Below are 14,975 nucleotides of genomic sequence, written 5' to 3'. Positions count from 1 at the left end.
ATTCCCTGAACACTCCACTCATGCTCCCGCATCAGCGCCTTCCCACCTAGGGCTCTGTCTGCCTGGAGACTCTTCTCCTTCGTGGCCCTCGCTGCTCACACCACTTTGTTGAGACGCTTTCCCACCTGTGTCCTGGGCACTCCCCGTCTCCCCCGCTCTGTGCTCTGAAGTGCTCACCACCATCTGCTCTCTGTTCCCTTGGTGGGCCCCTCCCCCAGTAGGATTTAAGCAAATGTAAGCATCACACAGCAGGGACTTTGGTCTTTTGTTCAGTTCTTTGACATTATCTCCAGCCCCTAAAACAGTGCTTGGCATATGGTAGGTAACCAGTAAATACTTGATGAATGACATTAATTTTCATAGAATAAGTGTGGAAGGATATACACTTAGTTTTTAGTTGGCTGTCTCTGGGTTTTTATGAATATGGATGATGATTTCATTCCTTCTGCATAGCTGTGTTTTCTCATTTTCCTTATAATGATGTGTTGTGTCATACCAACTGTGTAAAAAAAGATTTTATACGTTTGTGATTTCTTTTTCTCCCTCCCAGATAGGAGCATGCTGCTATGTGGAATGTTCGGCTTTAACCCAGAAGGGATTGAAGACTGTTTTCGATGAGGCTATCATAGCCATTTTAACTCCAAAGAAACACATGGTAAAAAAAAGAATAGGATCAAGATGTATAAACTGTTGTTTGATTACGTGAGAAACAGCTTCAGTGGCCAAGGAAACTGTCCATTTCTCTCAAAAAGCATATGAAATGCTACAGCTATACCCAGACCTCTTATAAATAATGAAGCAGTTTAAAACTTGAAAAAAAAAACAAACAAAACCTGTCCTCAGAATTCTATAAAATTCATTAAGAATGTTTCTTAAAGGTCCAAGAAGCAGCAAACAGCATCTGAAGCCACAATCTACTATAAATACTTTATTTCAACTAGAAGGTACAATCTCTCAGGGGTTTCATAGTTTAAAAAGCTACAATCATACCATGTTGTAACTACATAAAAAACAGTGCTGTAAATGGAACTGCCTGGCTTAGACCATGTACATTTCTGCACAGTCTTTATGGAATCTGCACAACGAAGTATCTTCTCCCTTTGCTCCAATTAATGGTTCTTGTATGTAAGTTGCTTTCTATTCCAGTATATCCAGAGTGGTGAAATCACAAGGCCAGCCACGTAGCCAAAGGTCGCTCCAAGCGTACAGGAGATGGGCCATACCTGAGGAGAGAATGTATGAGATCAAAAAAGAATAACTGTTTTATTATTACTTGAGCACAAGTTAAGTGTAACCTAAATATTTCTATATTAAAGCTTAATGTGCTTTCTTAAAGAATGCCAAAAGTGTAATAAGGTCATAACTGCATTTATCATGAACACTAAAAATGTACACATTCTAGTTAATGTACATTCGACTGTAACAAGGCTTCTGGCGACTGTAGATTTAGTTTGATGCTCCCCAAACTGCATGAGATACACCCTAAAATTACAAATTAAAATTCTGGGTCAGACTTTGTCATAATCCTGGACTCGATATAGCTGTCTGAAGTAGCTGGCAATTTAGTCTTTTAATTTCCACCTTGGCTTATATAATCAGATGACATGAGACGTGTGTATGCTGACCAAACTACAAGAAACTTTAAATAGTGCTAAAGAGAACAGACCTAGAGTTCGAGCATGTTACATGGAATTTATAACAAAGCAACTGCTTCCATAGTAATCCTGATGTTACCTTTCAGACACAGGTATTGGAACCATAGCAGAAGTTCTAGAACTATAACTTATGTACACAACTAGAGTGTCAGTTAAATGAAATACTGGCTTCTAAATACCCATTTTCTCCAGCCATATTACATTTTGCAATATTACATCAAGCAAGCCAGAAGTAAATAATGTTGATTTCTTTCATCCACAGGCAGTGCATGCTAGTCTCTAGGTGAAAGGCCCTGCTTTAAAAAAAAAAAAAAAAAAATTATGTTCATCTGTGAAGCTTATTTGGTATACTGGAGCCTTTTCTAATCTTTCTCTGGGGGATCAGGCCATAGAACTGTGTTAGAGGTGACCCATCTTAATCACTAGTTCTGTAACCTAATTAAGCTTCCTTGTTTGGTCTGCTACTGGATCTGCCTTGTTCCAAATGCCATGCAACAGACAACAGTGTTAGACAAAGTTTCAGTGTGAACAAATTAATGCAGTTAGAGAAGCATAATCTAACCCATAAATTTTTCTCCAGCCTTTCCTACATTTAAACTTGCTGTTGACTAAATTGTGATTTATTTATGTCTTTGGTGCGCTTCTGTTAATTTCCATGACTTGAGCTAATCGCTTTTGTCTACTGCACAGATTGGGTAATGGAACACTAAACTTTTATACTTGAAAATGACAGCCTTAAATGCTCATATCAGTCACAAATCTAGGATGTACTGTCTTGTATGTGAGCTTTGTAGAGATTTTTAAAAATATAAGCATCATCTTCCCCATGGAAGAGTGGAAAGTCTACTGGATAACTAGTCAGGATCTTTCTCTCCGAACTGGACAGTGGATATCTTCCTTCTCCCAAAAAGTGATGGTTCATATTAAGTACCATGGCCTTATGTGTGTTCAAACAGAATCTTTATGTAACTTTCTCATTTAATTTGGGTTGATTATTAGCTATTTTTAGATACAACTGAAAGGAATTGCATAAATCAATTAGTATATTAACTAAGTTGTCCAACACATGGTATAAAGGAATTAAGACAGTAAAGTAGTATACGTTTCCAACTGGCCTTTGGGGATTTGATGGGGACTTTTTTTTCCTTCAGTTCACCTCTGAAACTTTTCATACTTGGTTTACTAGCCAATTAAAGTCTAGAATTTGATATGCCCTACGAGAAATGGACTAGGAATCCGGAAACATAAACTCTGGTGTCACTGTTTCCTGCCTGGGCCTCAGTTTCTTCATCTATAAACATGGGAGGTAGAAAGAGAGGACCTCCAACATCTCTCCCATTTATCAACTCTTATGATTCTCTTCTTTCTTACTCACAATATTCATTGTTGGACATTACCTTTTCAGCTGCACATTCTTAAGATGGTAAAAATCCTGTATATAGATTATTAGAACTCTAAGCAAAGATGATTGTATCATCTGAACCTGAGGTGCCTTAGGTACTCTATTGACCTTGATGGGGTTTGGAGTTTCCCATTGCTTATTAAGAGCCTTTTCATTGCTTTGATTCCTTAGTATTTCTTTTTGCACTCAATCCTTCCTGCCACCCTATAAAAACCAAAGATTTGTTTTCTATTCATGAGCAGATTGTAGAAAAATTGCCTTATTTTCAGAAGCACGTCCTCATTAAAGACTTAAGTTTCAGCAGAAATTGAGACTAATCACTGGAACAACTAGTTCAAAGTAGTAAAATATCTGGGAAATAAAATACTTCAAAAATAACTGACATGAATTTTGCTAGTCAATGCAAATACATTGCTTCAAATAAGGTCATGTATGAATGAACTTAACGTACAGTTATTTTTTTTTTTTTTGCATATAATCAGTTCTGAAGTTCTTAAAAATAATTTTAGGGGCTCCCTGAAATCTTATTTCTAATACTTTGCTAACTTGTACCCTTATTCTGTTTCTACAGATACATTTTAGGTTAGCCCATGTTGAATGATCTTATTTCCAGTAAGTAGAGCCTGAATTAATGGTTTTTATTGTGAATTAGTTACTTTAGGTGTTGCTTCCATTTGATTTTTATTACTCTTAAGTACCAAATTAAATAACTGGTTTGTTGGTTGTTGTTTTTTAAGTGATTGTTAAGATTTTTAACAGTGTCCCATCTTAACACATGGGGTTATAAATAAAATAATATGCATAGTTTACTATCTATGTAAAGCATTGAACTTCTTACCTTAGTTTTTATTTAACACCCTATGTAAACGTTTGGGATAATACTCATTCCTGTTTCTCATGCTGTGAGTCTTATCACCAGCCAAGTGTGAACACCTGCACTTTGTTAAAAAAGCACATTGTCAGAGTGTAGAGAGAATAATAATCCCTCATGAATCCTAGCCAAATTCCAATTTGGGTCACTAAATTCTACTTGAGTCACTTTGTAATTTCAGTATGGCTCTTCGTTTCCAAACATACACACATACACAGTCCCACGCACGTTCCTGAAACAGCCGCCGTACTGCACCTCCAGTGGTATGCCAAGATGAGCTAGTAGTTTAAAAGTTGTGTCTAATGAGGGGTTGAGGCTTAGAACACTTGCTATTTATTCAGTTCTTAAGAAATCCATGCCATCAGCAAGTTAAAATGTTGGACTGGCTTTGAAGACTATTTGCTAGTCATGAATCAGGCTTTCCTGCTTGACTTTCCTGGAATAAGGAGCCCTTAACTGTGACACATTTTGTTAAAGGAGAATTTCTTCATGTACAGGCAACCTTTTTTATTCCCAGGATAGGGAATGGCAAAAGGAGCAGCCGAAGGGAGCTGGGGGAGGCTGCCCACTAAATCAACTTTCCTCTAAGGTTCTCATGATTGAATTTCCTACTGACCTTCTTACAAATGCTTTAAAAAATTTAAAACTACACAATGGCAACAGTTCTCATATTGACTTATCGAACCATGTTAGCTTCATCTCGCATTTTCATACTGAGATCTTGGGGTTTTCCATTTAAAACTAGGTACTTGTCTTACACATAGAGATGTTTCTATTTAACATTCTTCATGCCACAAATAGGCTTAAGAAACAAAAACAACTGGTATCATCTACTGAACAGACAATCCAACAGCAATGCCACAAACATTTCTCCAAATTACGGTCATCTGAGATGGCTATATATAATTATCTTGTTTTGTTTAAGGAAAATAGAAAACTCAAAGACATTCACGTAAAGGAAGTCATTCACAAGTGTTTGCCACCAAAATTACTGTCGTCTTCTTATCTAGTTTTTTATAAGTTAAAAAATTTTTAACCACTAAATGGAAGGGGAAAAAAACCCCGTTGCATGACAAAAGATAATTTATCATGCAAGTGGGTAAAATTATTACAATTACTGTTAAAAAACCTATTTTAAAAAATGAACAGCTACGTCACATGAACAAAGTGTCTTGCTTAGAGTACTATTATCCTTTCTCTAAACCAAATGACTCCTTAACAACATTGTTTTTTCATCACTTAAACCAAAAAAGGTCAGTTTTCTCTTCAAATACTCAGCATTAAGAAAGGCCTAATATTATAGGGTCTGGGTACCTGGTACCAGCAGTAGGTTATGTTTCTCTCAGAAATAAAACAATTTCACCCTAATAAGCTAAAAACCAATTTCTCATTTTAAATACATAGATTTAACTTTGTATGTTTTCTCTGTTAAACAAATCCATGTTATTGCTGGTTGAAAGACATTTCAAAATTATACAAGCTTATTCCCACCTGAAGACCACACTGCTCTCTTCTCATCAAGCATTACTGATATATTTATGTCGTGCTGGGACTTTTCAAAACATGTTCTGAGTAGTACAGAATAGTGATTTAATAATACTACTTTTTGTATGAGATTGGATCTGAGTTTCAGCTCTGCCATTTTTTATAAATACGTGACCCTGGCGCAAGTCACCCATCCTCTCTGTACCTTGGTTTCTCATCTGTGAAATGAGGAGCATCAGAAAACCCACCTCACGGAGTTGCTGTACTGATTAAATGAGGTAATGAGATAATACACTAAGCAGCTCTGAGAACCATTCCTATAACAGTATCTGGCACATGGTACATGTGAGCTATAAATTGATAAGTTTTAGTCCATATTCCTAACAGACAGATAAGTTGTCATTACAATCTAGAACACCATTATTCCACAAATACACCATCTCTAAAGCTATTAAAAAATTCCTCCCCAAATTTTAAATTGTAGTTTAAAAAACTGTATCTAGGGGCGCCTGGGTGGCTCAGTCGCTTAAGCGTCCATCTCTTGATTTCGGCTAAGGTCATGATCTCAGGGTCCTGAGATCAAACCCTGTGAGCCTGCTTAAGATTCTCTGTCTCCCTCTGCCCCATCCCCCCCCCTCTAAAAAATAAATAAATAAAAACTATATTTAACAGGATCCATGTTTCCTTCTTGTCAAACAGATTTTATATGTATATATCATACCATCTGAGGGGCTCAAAGACCCCCATCTATAGACTCCTGGTTAAGAATCCCTGTATTCTTGGGGCACCTGGGTGGCTCAGTTGTTAAGCGTCTGCCTTCGGCTCAGGTCATGGTTCCAGGTTCCTGGGATGGAGCCCCGCATCGGGCTCCTGCTCGGCAGGAAGCCTGCTTCTCCCTCTCCCACTCCCCCTACTTGTGTTCCCTCTCTTGCTGCACTGTCTCTCTCTCTCTGTCAAATAAATAAATAAATAAATAAATCTTAAAAAAAAAAAAAAAGAATCCCTGTATTCTTCATCACTCAACCCTAACAAGTACTTTTATTAACTGTGCTGGTTGGTCAAAGTAATACAGTGACCCTCTACATTTTGGTTCAGAATTTTAAGGATCAATTTCAGTAACAGATGGCATTTATTTGTTGTTATGTGATTTAAGAGTAAAAGGCTTAAATCTATTTTAATTATAATCTGCACACTTAGGTTCCTTTAATATATATGAAATGCAAGTAGATTTTTAATCTTGTACTGTCACTGAAATGATATCCACAGGTTTTTGATACTACCACGGAACAGCTAGTTTGGTATGTCACTGAGTATGGCAGTTTATGAGCTATTGCAGGTTTCTTAAAATGATGATCAGGTATTTGAAATTAGATGATTTCTTCTGAAGTTAGTTTCAGATATTCAACAAAAGTTTTAAAATAATTGTATAAAAACATTAGGCTACTTTTAAAAATACTTCCTATTTCACTTAAGAGCTTTACGTTGCTTTTCTGGGAAGTAGCAGAGTCAGTGGAGTGAGAATGAGCTGAGCTGCAGAGCCAGGCCAGCCACTTACGGACTGTGCAGCCTTGGCCAGATCACTTACCAACGGAGCCTCAGTTTCCCAATGTGCAAAACAGGGATAGTAGTCCCTCTTGTACTTCAAACGTGGGGCTACTGTATTATTTTAGAGTTTGTCGTGAAAGCTGTAAAGTACCATGCATTTGTATTATTTTGTATATGTTTTAGCTTGAAAAAACTAAACTTACGTGATCATTGATGTAAGTATTTCTTAGGTAATGGACACTACCAGGTGATAATCAGAAGTGGCGGTTTAGAACAAATAAAATAGTTCATGAGTAATGTCATATTGTGCTGTAGGAACTATTCCCTTGTCCTGGTAATCCTCTTTAATACATGCCATTCTTCACATGAAATGTCTGGGGAGTATAAAGCTTAGGAGAAAACTCTCAAAAGCCACACAACACACTGCATTATATGAACCATACGTAGCCTCGCCTCAGAAATAGAAGGGCATTTCCTGCTCCTCGCTGTTATTTTTCATAGATTTTAAGAAGTGTAGTACAAAAACTGATTTTAAACCAACCACTTGGTAGACATTTGTATCATTTTTAATAGTCTCATATGAATGACTCCATTCATTCAAAACCTATTGAGCCCCTACTATAAACGAAGCAGTTAAACTGAAACTAAGATTATTTGATTTTGGATTATTTAATTTTAACAACAAATTCCTAAAAAATAAGTGCTGTGATATAATTTTTGGAAAGATATAGGATGTCACAGATATCACAGGGAAACTGATCTGTCTGCAGATCAGAAAACCTAGAAGGAGAACAACTCACAGTCATTAGGATTACTGGCTCTTTCGGATAAAAAAAGGAAGCTAGTTCTAGGCAGCTAATTCTACACTTCTCACAAGCTACTTTTTAATGTTTACTGTGGTTATCACAAATGTGTGTTGCATGACAGAATTTATCTTTCAAAGCCTGCTGACATTTCTACTGGCTTTAAATGGTGATTTATATTTTCCTCTGTACTAGATTATAAGTGAGGTGTTTTTCTCGATCTTAACGTAAGTGCTATTGTCTGATGTAGGAATACTTTATAGATGAATCTACTCATCTGGACACACTTCTCTGGTTGTAAATCTGCACCAATCCAGGTGTACTCTACCCACTCTCCCATGACCAAGAGCACAGATTTAGGAAGAGCTATTTGCAGAGAGGTGTGTGGTCTCCAATCCGGAAGTTCTTGTAAAAGTAACACTACATGGTCAAGATCATACAAGTAAGTTAACCTGGCTAGCACTATTCTTTCTCACATGAAAGTCCTGCCAGCACAGCATTATCAGCATGATCACCATATAACCCACCTTTTAAATACAAAACCCATTTTCTGTCAGTTAAGTATTACAGGCTTTTTTCCATGCTTGAAACATAAATCCTATTCATATAAATTAATTATTTTATTTTGGTCTGTCTATAACACTGTATAATGCCTTTGATAAAAGAAACACCAATTAACCTAAAAACATGCCACTCCTTCAATAATTGAATTTTTATCCCTCGCTCTAACAGTATTTCCAGTAATCCTTATGATCTCCAGCTTCAATTTAGGGAAGAATTATCTAGCATCTGTGACTTTAGAAAATGAATATACATTTTCACAAATATTACATTTGTAACCTGATAAAACTAGAGAAAACAAAGATTTTAACATACAACGATGCCTTAATTATCTGTTATGGGAATAAGTACAAATATTTTTAAACAATTTTAAATTGCTTTAAAAAAGTCTTAAATCAATTTTGCTTTTTAACTTTATAGAAAATAAGTATACTCAACAGAGATGTGATTATCTGGTTCAATTCCATTTTAGAGGCAGCAGCACTCCAGTCCAGGGTTTAAAGGCAGTTGTGGGTTTACTAGGCACAAAAGCTTTGCATACTAACTTCAAATTCTCTCCTACAAACGTATTAAATTTTATGGTCTAAAATACATGCACCACAGTGGTCATGGCATTTTATATGAACTTCTTAGGTGTGGGAAGAAATGCAATACAATGACTACTCAAGCTTTTCCAAAAATATCTAAACTATGGCCTTTAAAAAAAAGAGTGAGAGAGAGAGAGAAGGAAATCAGGAAAGGAAAGGAAGAAAGGAGAGAAGGAAGGAAGGAAAAGGGAAAGGAAGAAGAAAGGTTACGTTTCAGAGTCCCCAGCAAGGAAGAGAATCAGGTTTGGATCCTTAGGCTTCCTTTTATCCACCCAGTAATGTTGAGCAAGATGTGTACCCCTCTCCTCACACTTTGACATTCTTATGTGTGAAAAAGGGAATGAAACCCACCTCGCACTACACTTGTTAGGATTAAGTTACCTGTGGACAGTGCGAAGCCCCATGCCTGGTACATACATAGAGAGATCTACACATTTTATATTTTCTTTCTATTGCCATCTGAAATGTCAGACAGAATTGAAAAGTATGTGAAATCCAAATACCTTAAATACCAAAGAACAAAAAGATGAATTAAACAATCCACTCTACCAACTGAAGGACTGGCGGGCAGAATAAATAAATAACACAAGGTGGCAATCAATGCACTCTCTAACACTTTGAGAACCCAAATAATGGAATTTGCATTTTTTTTGTAATGCTAAAAATAGTCATTAAACGACTCCTTTTATAGTCACAAATGCCTATAACATTAAGCAGTAACTATGTGTCAAGTTCTGAACTAAGTACTTTAGAAGGATTGTATTATTTAATCCTCACTAGTAAGTGGCAGAGCCAGGATTTGAACCTAGTAATCTGATGCCAGAGCTCTTAATCATCGTGTTATCTGTCTACCTAGTAATGAAACAAGTCGGTTTAAAAACTTTATGGCAAATTTCCTTTGCTCAGAATAACCAACAACATTTCTTAAACTTCCATTTTTTTTTATCAACATGTAATACTGGCCTATTTTTTTTTAAAGATTTTATTTATTTATTTGAGAGAGAGAGAATGAGAGATAGAAAGCACGAGAGGGAAGAGGGTCAGAGGGAGAAGCAGACTCCCTGCTGAGCAGGGAGCCCGATGTGGGACTCGATCCCAGGACTCCAGGATCATGACCTGAGCCGAAGGCAGTCGCTTAACCAACTGAGCCACCCAGGCGCCCAATACTGGCCTATTTCTGATAAAGGAAGAATTATACCATTTTTCCAGATGAAAAGCTCATAACTATTCTATAAAATATTTAGAGCATATTAAATCTGAACCTAAATTATTGTTACCAAATAATTAAATTCCAGTCCTGTATAATATTTAAATACCTGTTATACTTACATTGAATATATGCTTTGTACAGAGTAAGAACTTAAATACTTAAAATTAGCTATTTAGTTACTTACAGCAAATAGTTATAATGTACAGAGGTTTTCCACAGTCAAAATGTTTATTTTGTCAGTAACTATAAAACCATCAGCATCTTCTGGGAGTGAAGAAGGCTGTCTGGGTTATGGGCAATTTAAATGTTTATTTTCTTGCTGATTTTAAGGCAGATAATTAAGGCAGGGAAGAGATGTCTTGCAAATATTTTTTTAAAAGACAACAAAAATGACCAACAAGGTGTGGGTAGCCACCCTACCATATTCTCTTTAATCAAATCCTCTTGCTGCCTCCTACAAAGGGAAGGCTTCCTCCAACTATAAAGATGCCTACTATCTTTTGTCACTTGTCATTACTTAAAATTATTTAACATTCCTATTACTAAATGAAAAAACTTCTTTTCGCTGAGATTACGTATTTTCAATGGGCCTTTCCAGTCATTTGGTGATGAAATGATAGAAAAACAAAAATAAGCTTGAAACTGCTCAATACAGAATTCATGTCATTCTAAGTTTATGTTTGGCCTCTGGAACTTTATACAGAGTCAGATTTGAGTTCAAAGTAGAGAAAACTGAACTAATACATGTTAAGAGTTTTTGGGAGGTTGTACGTGTGTGTGTTTTTAAAGAAGAGATCTTTGCTTAACTGGATAGGCTTGTTTCTCTGAAAACGAGATCACAATCCAGAAAAGCTTGCTTTATCACAAACATATCCTATCTGTAATGGGCTACAAGGCACAGAGAACTAAAATCTCTTCTTTACACATGTTGTATTTCTTTTTATTTTTTTTTTTAGATCTTATTTATTTACTTGGCAGAGAGAGAGACAGCGAGAGAGGGAACACAAGCAGGCGGAGTGGGAGAGGGAGAAGCAGGCTTCCCGCAGAACAGGGAGCCCGATGCGGGGCTTGATCCCAGGACCCTGGGACCATGACCTGAGCCGAAGGCAGATGCTTAACAACTGAGCCACCCAGGCACTCCTATACATGTTATATTTTAGATAATATTAAGTGTATACAGTAGTCTCTTCCCATGAAATTTTGCTCTAGAAAAATCTCCATTTTGAGGTAATGCCATATTCCTTTCTCAAGTTTATCGTTATTCTGGCAGATTCTGTCAGTATCGTGAGCCACACTGAGTACCGACTCTAGGTAGTTACTTATGAAGAACAGAGCAAAACAAAACACCTTGTTTGCTGAAATTAAAAAGTGAAAGAAAACAAGTCTCATCATTTCCCTAGTTTATCAGTAAATAACTGCTGAAAGAGAGAGGGGCAGATGATTATTAGATGAATAAAGATGATTAATTTATACATTAGTTCTATCATGCCACCAATAGCATGTATCATAATTTTTAAAAGATTATAGTGAGTAAATAGGTCCTTAACTAGGAACACTCTGAAAACAACCCAATAGTAAAGACAATTAAAGTACCAGTAATAAATAGTCCAATCGAATCAAACATTCTAAATGAAGACAAACACTGGTTACATAAATTAGCTAGCTAGAAAATACTTTTTTTAGAAAAAGTAATTCAAATGGAAACTTCACATTAATTTAAAAAAGTGAACCCATCAATTTGGATCCAGCTTACCTCTTACTGTAAACAAGCACTGAGGTAGAAAAGTAGCTAAAAGCCTGAACAATCCAAAATAGATAAATGGATTGTAAATCATTAACACATATATTTTCTATGCAAACCTAAACCCAGATTTGGGCACATCTACTCCCCATAATTCAGTTTCTACTTCTACATAGTCTTATAAACTTATGATTTAGCCAAGTGTAAAATATCAAACATTTACACTCTGAAATATTCCATCTACATGCAAACTGACATGTTAATCATACATTACCTTACCAACTCACTAAAGCAGCAGCCCATGGTGCTTTATGTACCAATACTTTGTATTTAGACTTAATTGCATGTATTTGAAAGTACTGAATCCAATGCAAGTTGAAACACAATTTTCTGTATATAGTTTCTAATGATTCTGATTATCCTGCTCCAATTTAGAAATCACTGACACTATTGAATGAAATTAAGTTCTGTAAGATGGTAACTTGAGTACAAATGGATCTCCATCTCCCCGTATAAAAGATACCTTTATCAGTACTAAAACCTTGAGAAGGGCATCAGTGACACCCCAAGCCCCCAAGGATTTCTATAATATACAATAGAGGAATATTACAGGGAAGGGCAAACCCACCAGACTTATTGAATGTAGAAGAACAACCTGTCTCTCCAGGAGACATGACATCTAATAGAACAAAGAATGGACTTAAAAGTAGGCATTTAGGTGCAAGACATATAATCCAAATCCCTTAAAATAAGCCTTTGGAAAGTGAGATACATATCAAAGATTTAACCCAGCTATCATCTAGGAATTATACTAGAGAAAACTGGACAAATATGCAAAGATGTCTGTTTAAATATGATAATCACCATAATTAGTAATAGTAAATCAATAAATGTGAAACTATAAACATTCCAAATGTTCATTGATAAGAAACTGATACATGATTTTACTCAAATAATGGAACATTACTTGTATGTAAATTTTTAATGACAAGGAATGAGCTCCATAACATACTGCTGATGGAAAAAAAAGATTAAAAATGACATATACATCACTCATCATCAGGGAAATGCAAAAAAGCTACAAAGAGGTATCACCTCACACCTGTCACAATGACTAAAATCAACACAGGAAATAACAGGGACTGGTGAGGATGTGGAGAAAAAGGAACCCTTATGCAGTGTGGGTGGGAATGCAAACTGGTGCAGCCAATGGAAAACAGTATGGAGGTTCCCCCCAAAATTAAAAATAGCGCTACCCTATGATCCGGGAATCACACTACTGGGTATTTATCTAAAAATACAAAAACACGAATTCAAAGGGATACATGCACCCCTATGTTTATAGCATTACTAATAATAGCCACATTATGGAAGCATCCCGCGTGTCCATCCACAGAGGAGTGGATAAAGAAGATGTGGTATATACATAGCACACACGCGCACACACACACACGCAGGAATATTATTCAGTCATAAAAAAGAATGAAATCTTGCCATTTGCAACAACATGGCTAGAGCTACAGTGTATAATGCTGAGTGAAGTAAGTCAGAGAAAGACAAATACCATATGATTTCACTCATACGTGGAATTTAAGAAACAAAACAAACAAAGGGGAAAAAAGAGAGAAAGACAAACCAAGAAACAGACTCAACTACAGAGAACAAACTGATGGTTACCACAGGGGAGGAGGATGGGGGAAACAGGAGATGTGGAAATAGGAGTGTGCTCTTTAAAGAGCACATTTGTCATGATGAAAAAAAATAAAATGACTTAAAAAATGCATATCCAGCAATTCTACTTTAAGAATTTATCTTAAGGAAATGATAATACTATTTTCCAAAGACTTACAAATAAGAATGGTAATTGTAATTTAATAGCTAACATTTCTTACAAATGATCTCATTTAATCCTCACAACTACTATTACCTCCATTTTACAGTTAACTTGTTCAAATCACATAGTAAATGGAAGAGTTGGGATCTGAAGAACATGTACTACACACCCAAGTAGAAACAAGATCATAGAGGCCCTTATAAGTTATGCCAAAGGACTCTGGCTTTATTCAAGGCAAGCAGCGAGGAAGCCGCTGGAAGATTTTTCAGCAGGAGAAATGACAGGATCAAGTATTTTGCTATGTAAAGAGTGGTTTGTAGGGCAGACATAGACGAGATGAGAGACACTTGTACAAGTCAGAGAATTAAATGTAAATGGGGAGAAGACAGATCCAAGAGATGTTACAAAAAAAACCCCACAAAACACTAAAATCAAAAGGGCCAGTGACCAGTTCAACCTGAGCTGTTAAGGAGAAGGTGGTATCAAGGATGACTCGGTAGGTTTCTGACCCAAGCAAATGGGTGAATGATAGTGCTACTTACATTACAGGGGGAGAAAGAAAAAGCTGGATTTTAAGGATGTTGAGTGCTACTTACATTACAGGGGGAGAAAGAAAAAGCTGGATTTTGAGGATGTTAAGTTCAGGGTGCCTATGGAACCTCAAGAGGAACATCCTGCTGCATTTATGAGTCTGGGCCATGTCTGGGCAGGAGATAAGGTTTTGGGATTCAGTATCCATATTTTAATTGCAATCATGGCCAATGGGGGAGGTCATGCAGGGAGAGTGGGAGAACAAAGATACTGGAAATCACGGAAATACTGGTGTTTTAGGAGGAGTCAATCTGAAAGAAGCTTGCAGGGAGACTGAGAAGGAGAAACCAGAAAAGGAGAAGGAAAAGCACTGGACACAGCTGTTGCAGAAAGTCAAGAAAAGAGTTTCAAGCAGGGAAAGAGTGTGTTTCCAGTGAGTTAATGCTCAGAAAAGCCCCTACAGTAAGGTCTAAGAAGTCTTTCTTTGATTTAGCAATAAAGTGACTGTGGACAGAGTGGTTTAAAAAAAAGACATATATATTATAGTTATACACATGGAGAAAGAACTGCACAAATTATCACCAAAATACAAATGAAATGAGGGTTGCCTCTGGGTGGTTGGATACTTGATAATTTTTACTTTCTTCTTTATAATTACTAATATTACTTAAATTCTCTAAATAAATATGTACTGTCTTCGTAATAGGAAAACCATTCTCTTTGTGTTGAAAAAAGAAAGTATATTTAGTT

The 14,975-nt window shown here is 36.3% G+C and overlaps 2 protein-coding genes across 8 annotated transcripts in view; one reads left to right on the top strand and one right to left on the bottom strand.

Annotated features, from left to right (window-relative positions):
* Nucleotides 1–3,882, top strand: part of RHOQ (ras homolog family member Q) — a 36,864-nt gene extending 32,982 nt beyond the window's left edge. Inside the window, exon 5 of the mRNA XM_025868893.2 lies at nucleotides 551–3,882. Coding sequence (XP_025724678.1) covers nucleotides 551–706 — 156 coding nt within the window. The 3' untranslated portion in view covers nucleotides 707–3,882. The remainder of the gene's footprint in view (nucleotides 1–550) is intronic.
* PIGF (phosphatidylinositol glycan anchor biosynthesis class F) overlaps nucleotides 909–14,975 on the bottom strand; it is a 35,331-nt gene continuing 21,264 nt past the window's right edge. For 4 of the 7 annotated variants that reach the window (XM_073897759.1, XM_073897758.1, XM_073897756.1 and 1 more), the window contains exons 6-7: nucleotides 9,291–9,368; nucleotides 909–1,223 (exon numbers count right to left, since the gene is read on the bottom strand). In XM_073897759.1, coding sequence (XP_073753860.1) covers nucleotides 1,110–1,223; nucleotides 9,291–9,368 — 192 coding nt within the window. In that variant the 3' untranslated portion in view covers nucleotides 909–1,109. Of the gene's footprint in view, nucleotides 1,224–3,895; nucleotides 3,991–9,290; nucleotides 9,369–14,975 lie in introns of all 7 variants that reach the window. The other 3 variants (XR_012379833.1, XR_012379834.1, XM_025868886.2) reach the window with 3 other exon arrangements.

The sequence above is a fragment of the Callorhinus ursinus genome, unplaced genomic scaffold (genome assembly GCF_003265705.2).
Source record: "Callorhinus ursinus isolate GAN/ISIS: 27379988/994484 unplaced genomic scaffold, GSC_fseal_2.0 scaffold10, whole genome shotgun sequence".
In the NCBI taxonomy this organism is placed as follows: Eukaryota; Metazoa; Chordata; class Mammalia; order Carnivora; family Otariidae; genus Callorhinus; species Callorhinus ursinus.
Note: the sequence above shows the minus strand (reverse complement) of the source record. Positions and strands in the feature narration are given on the sequence as shown.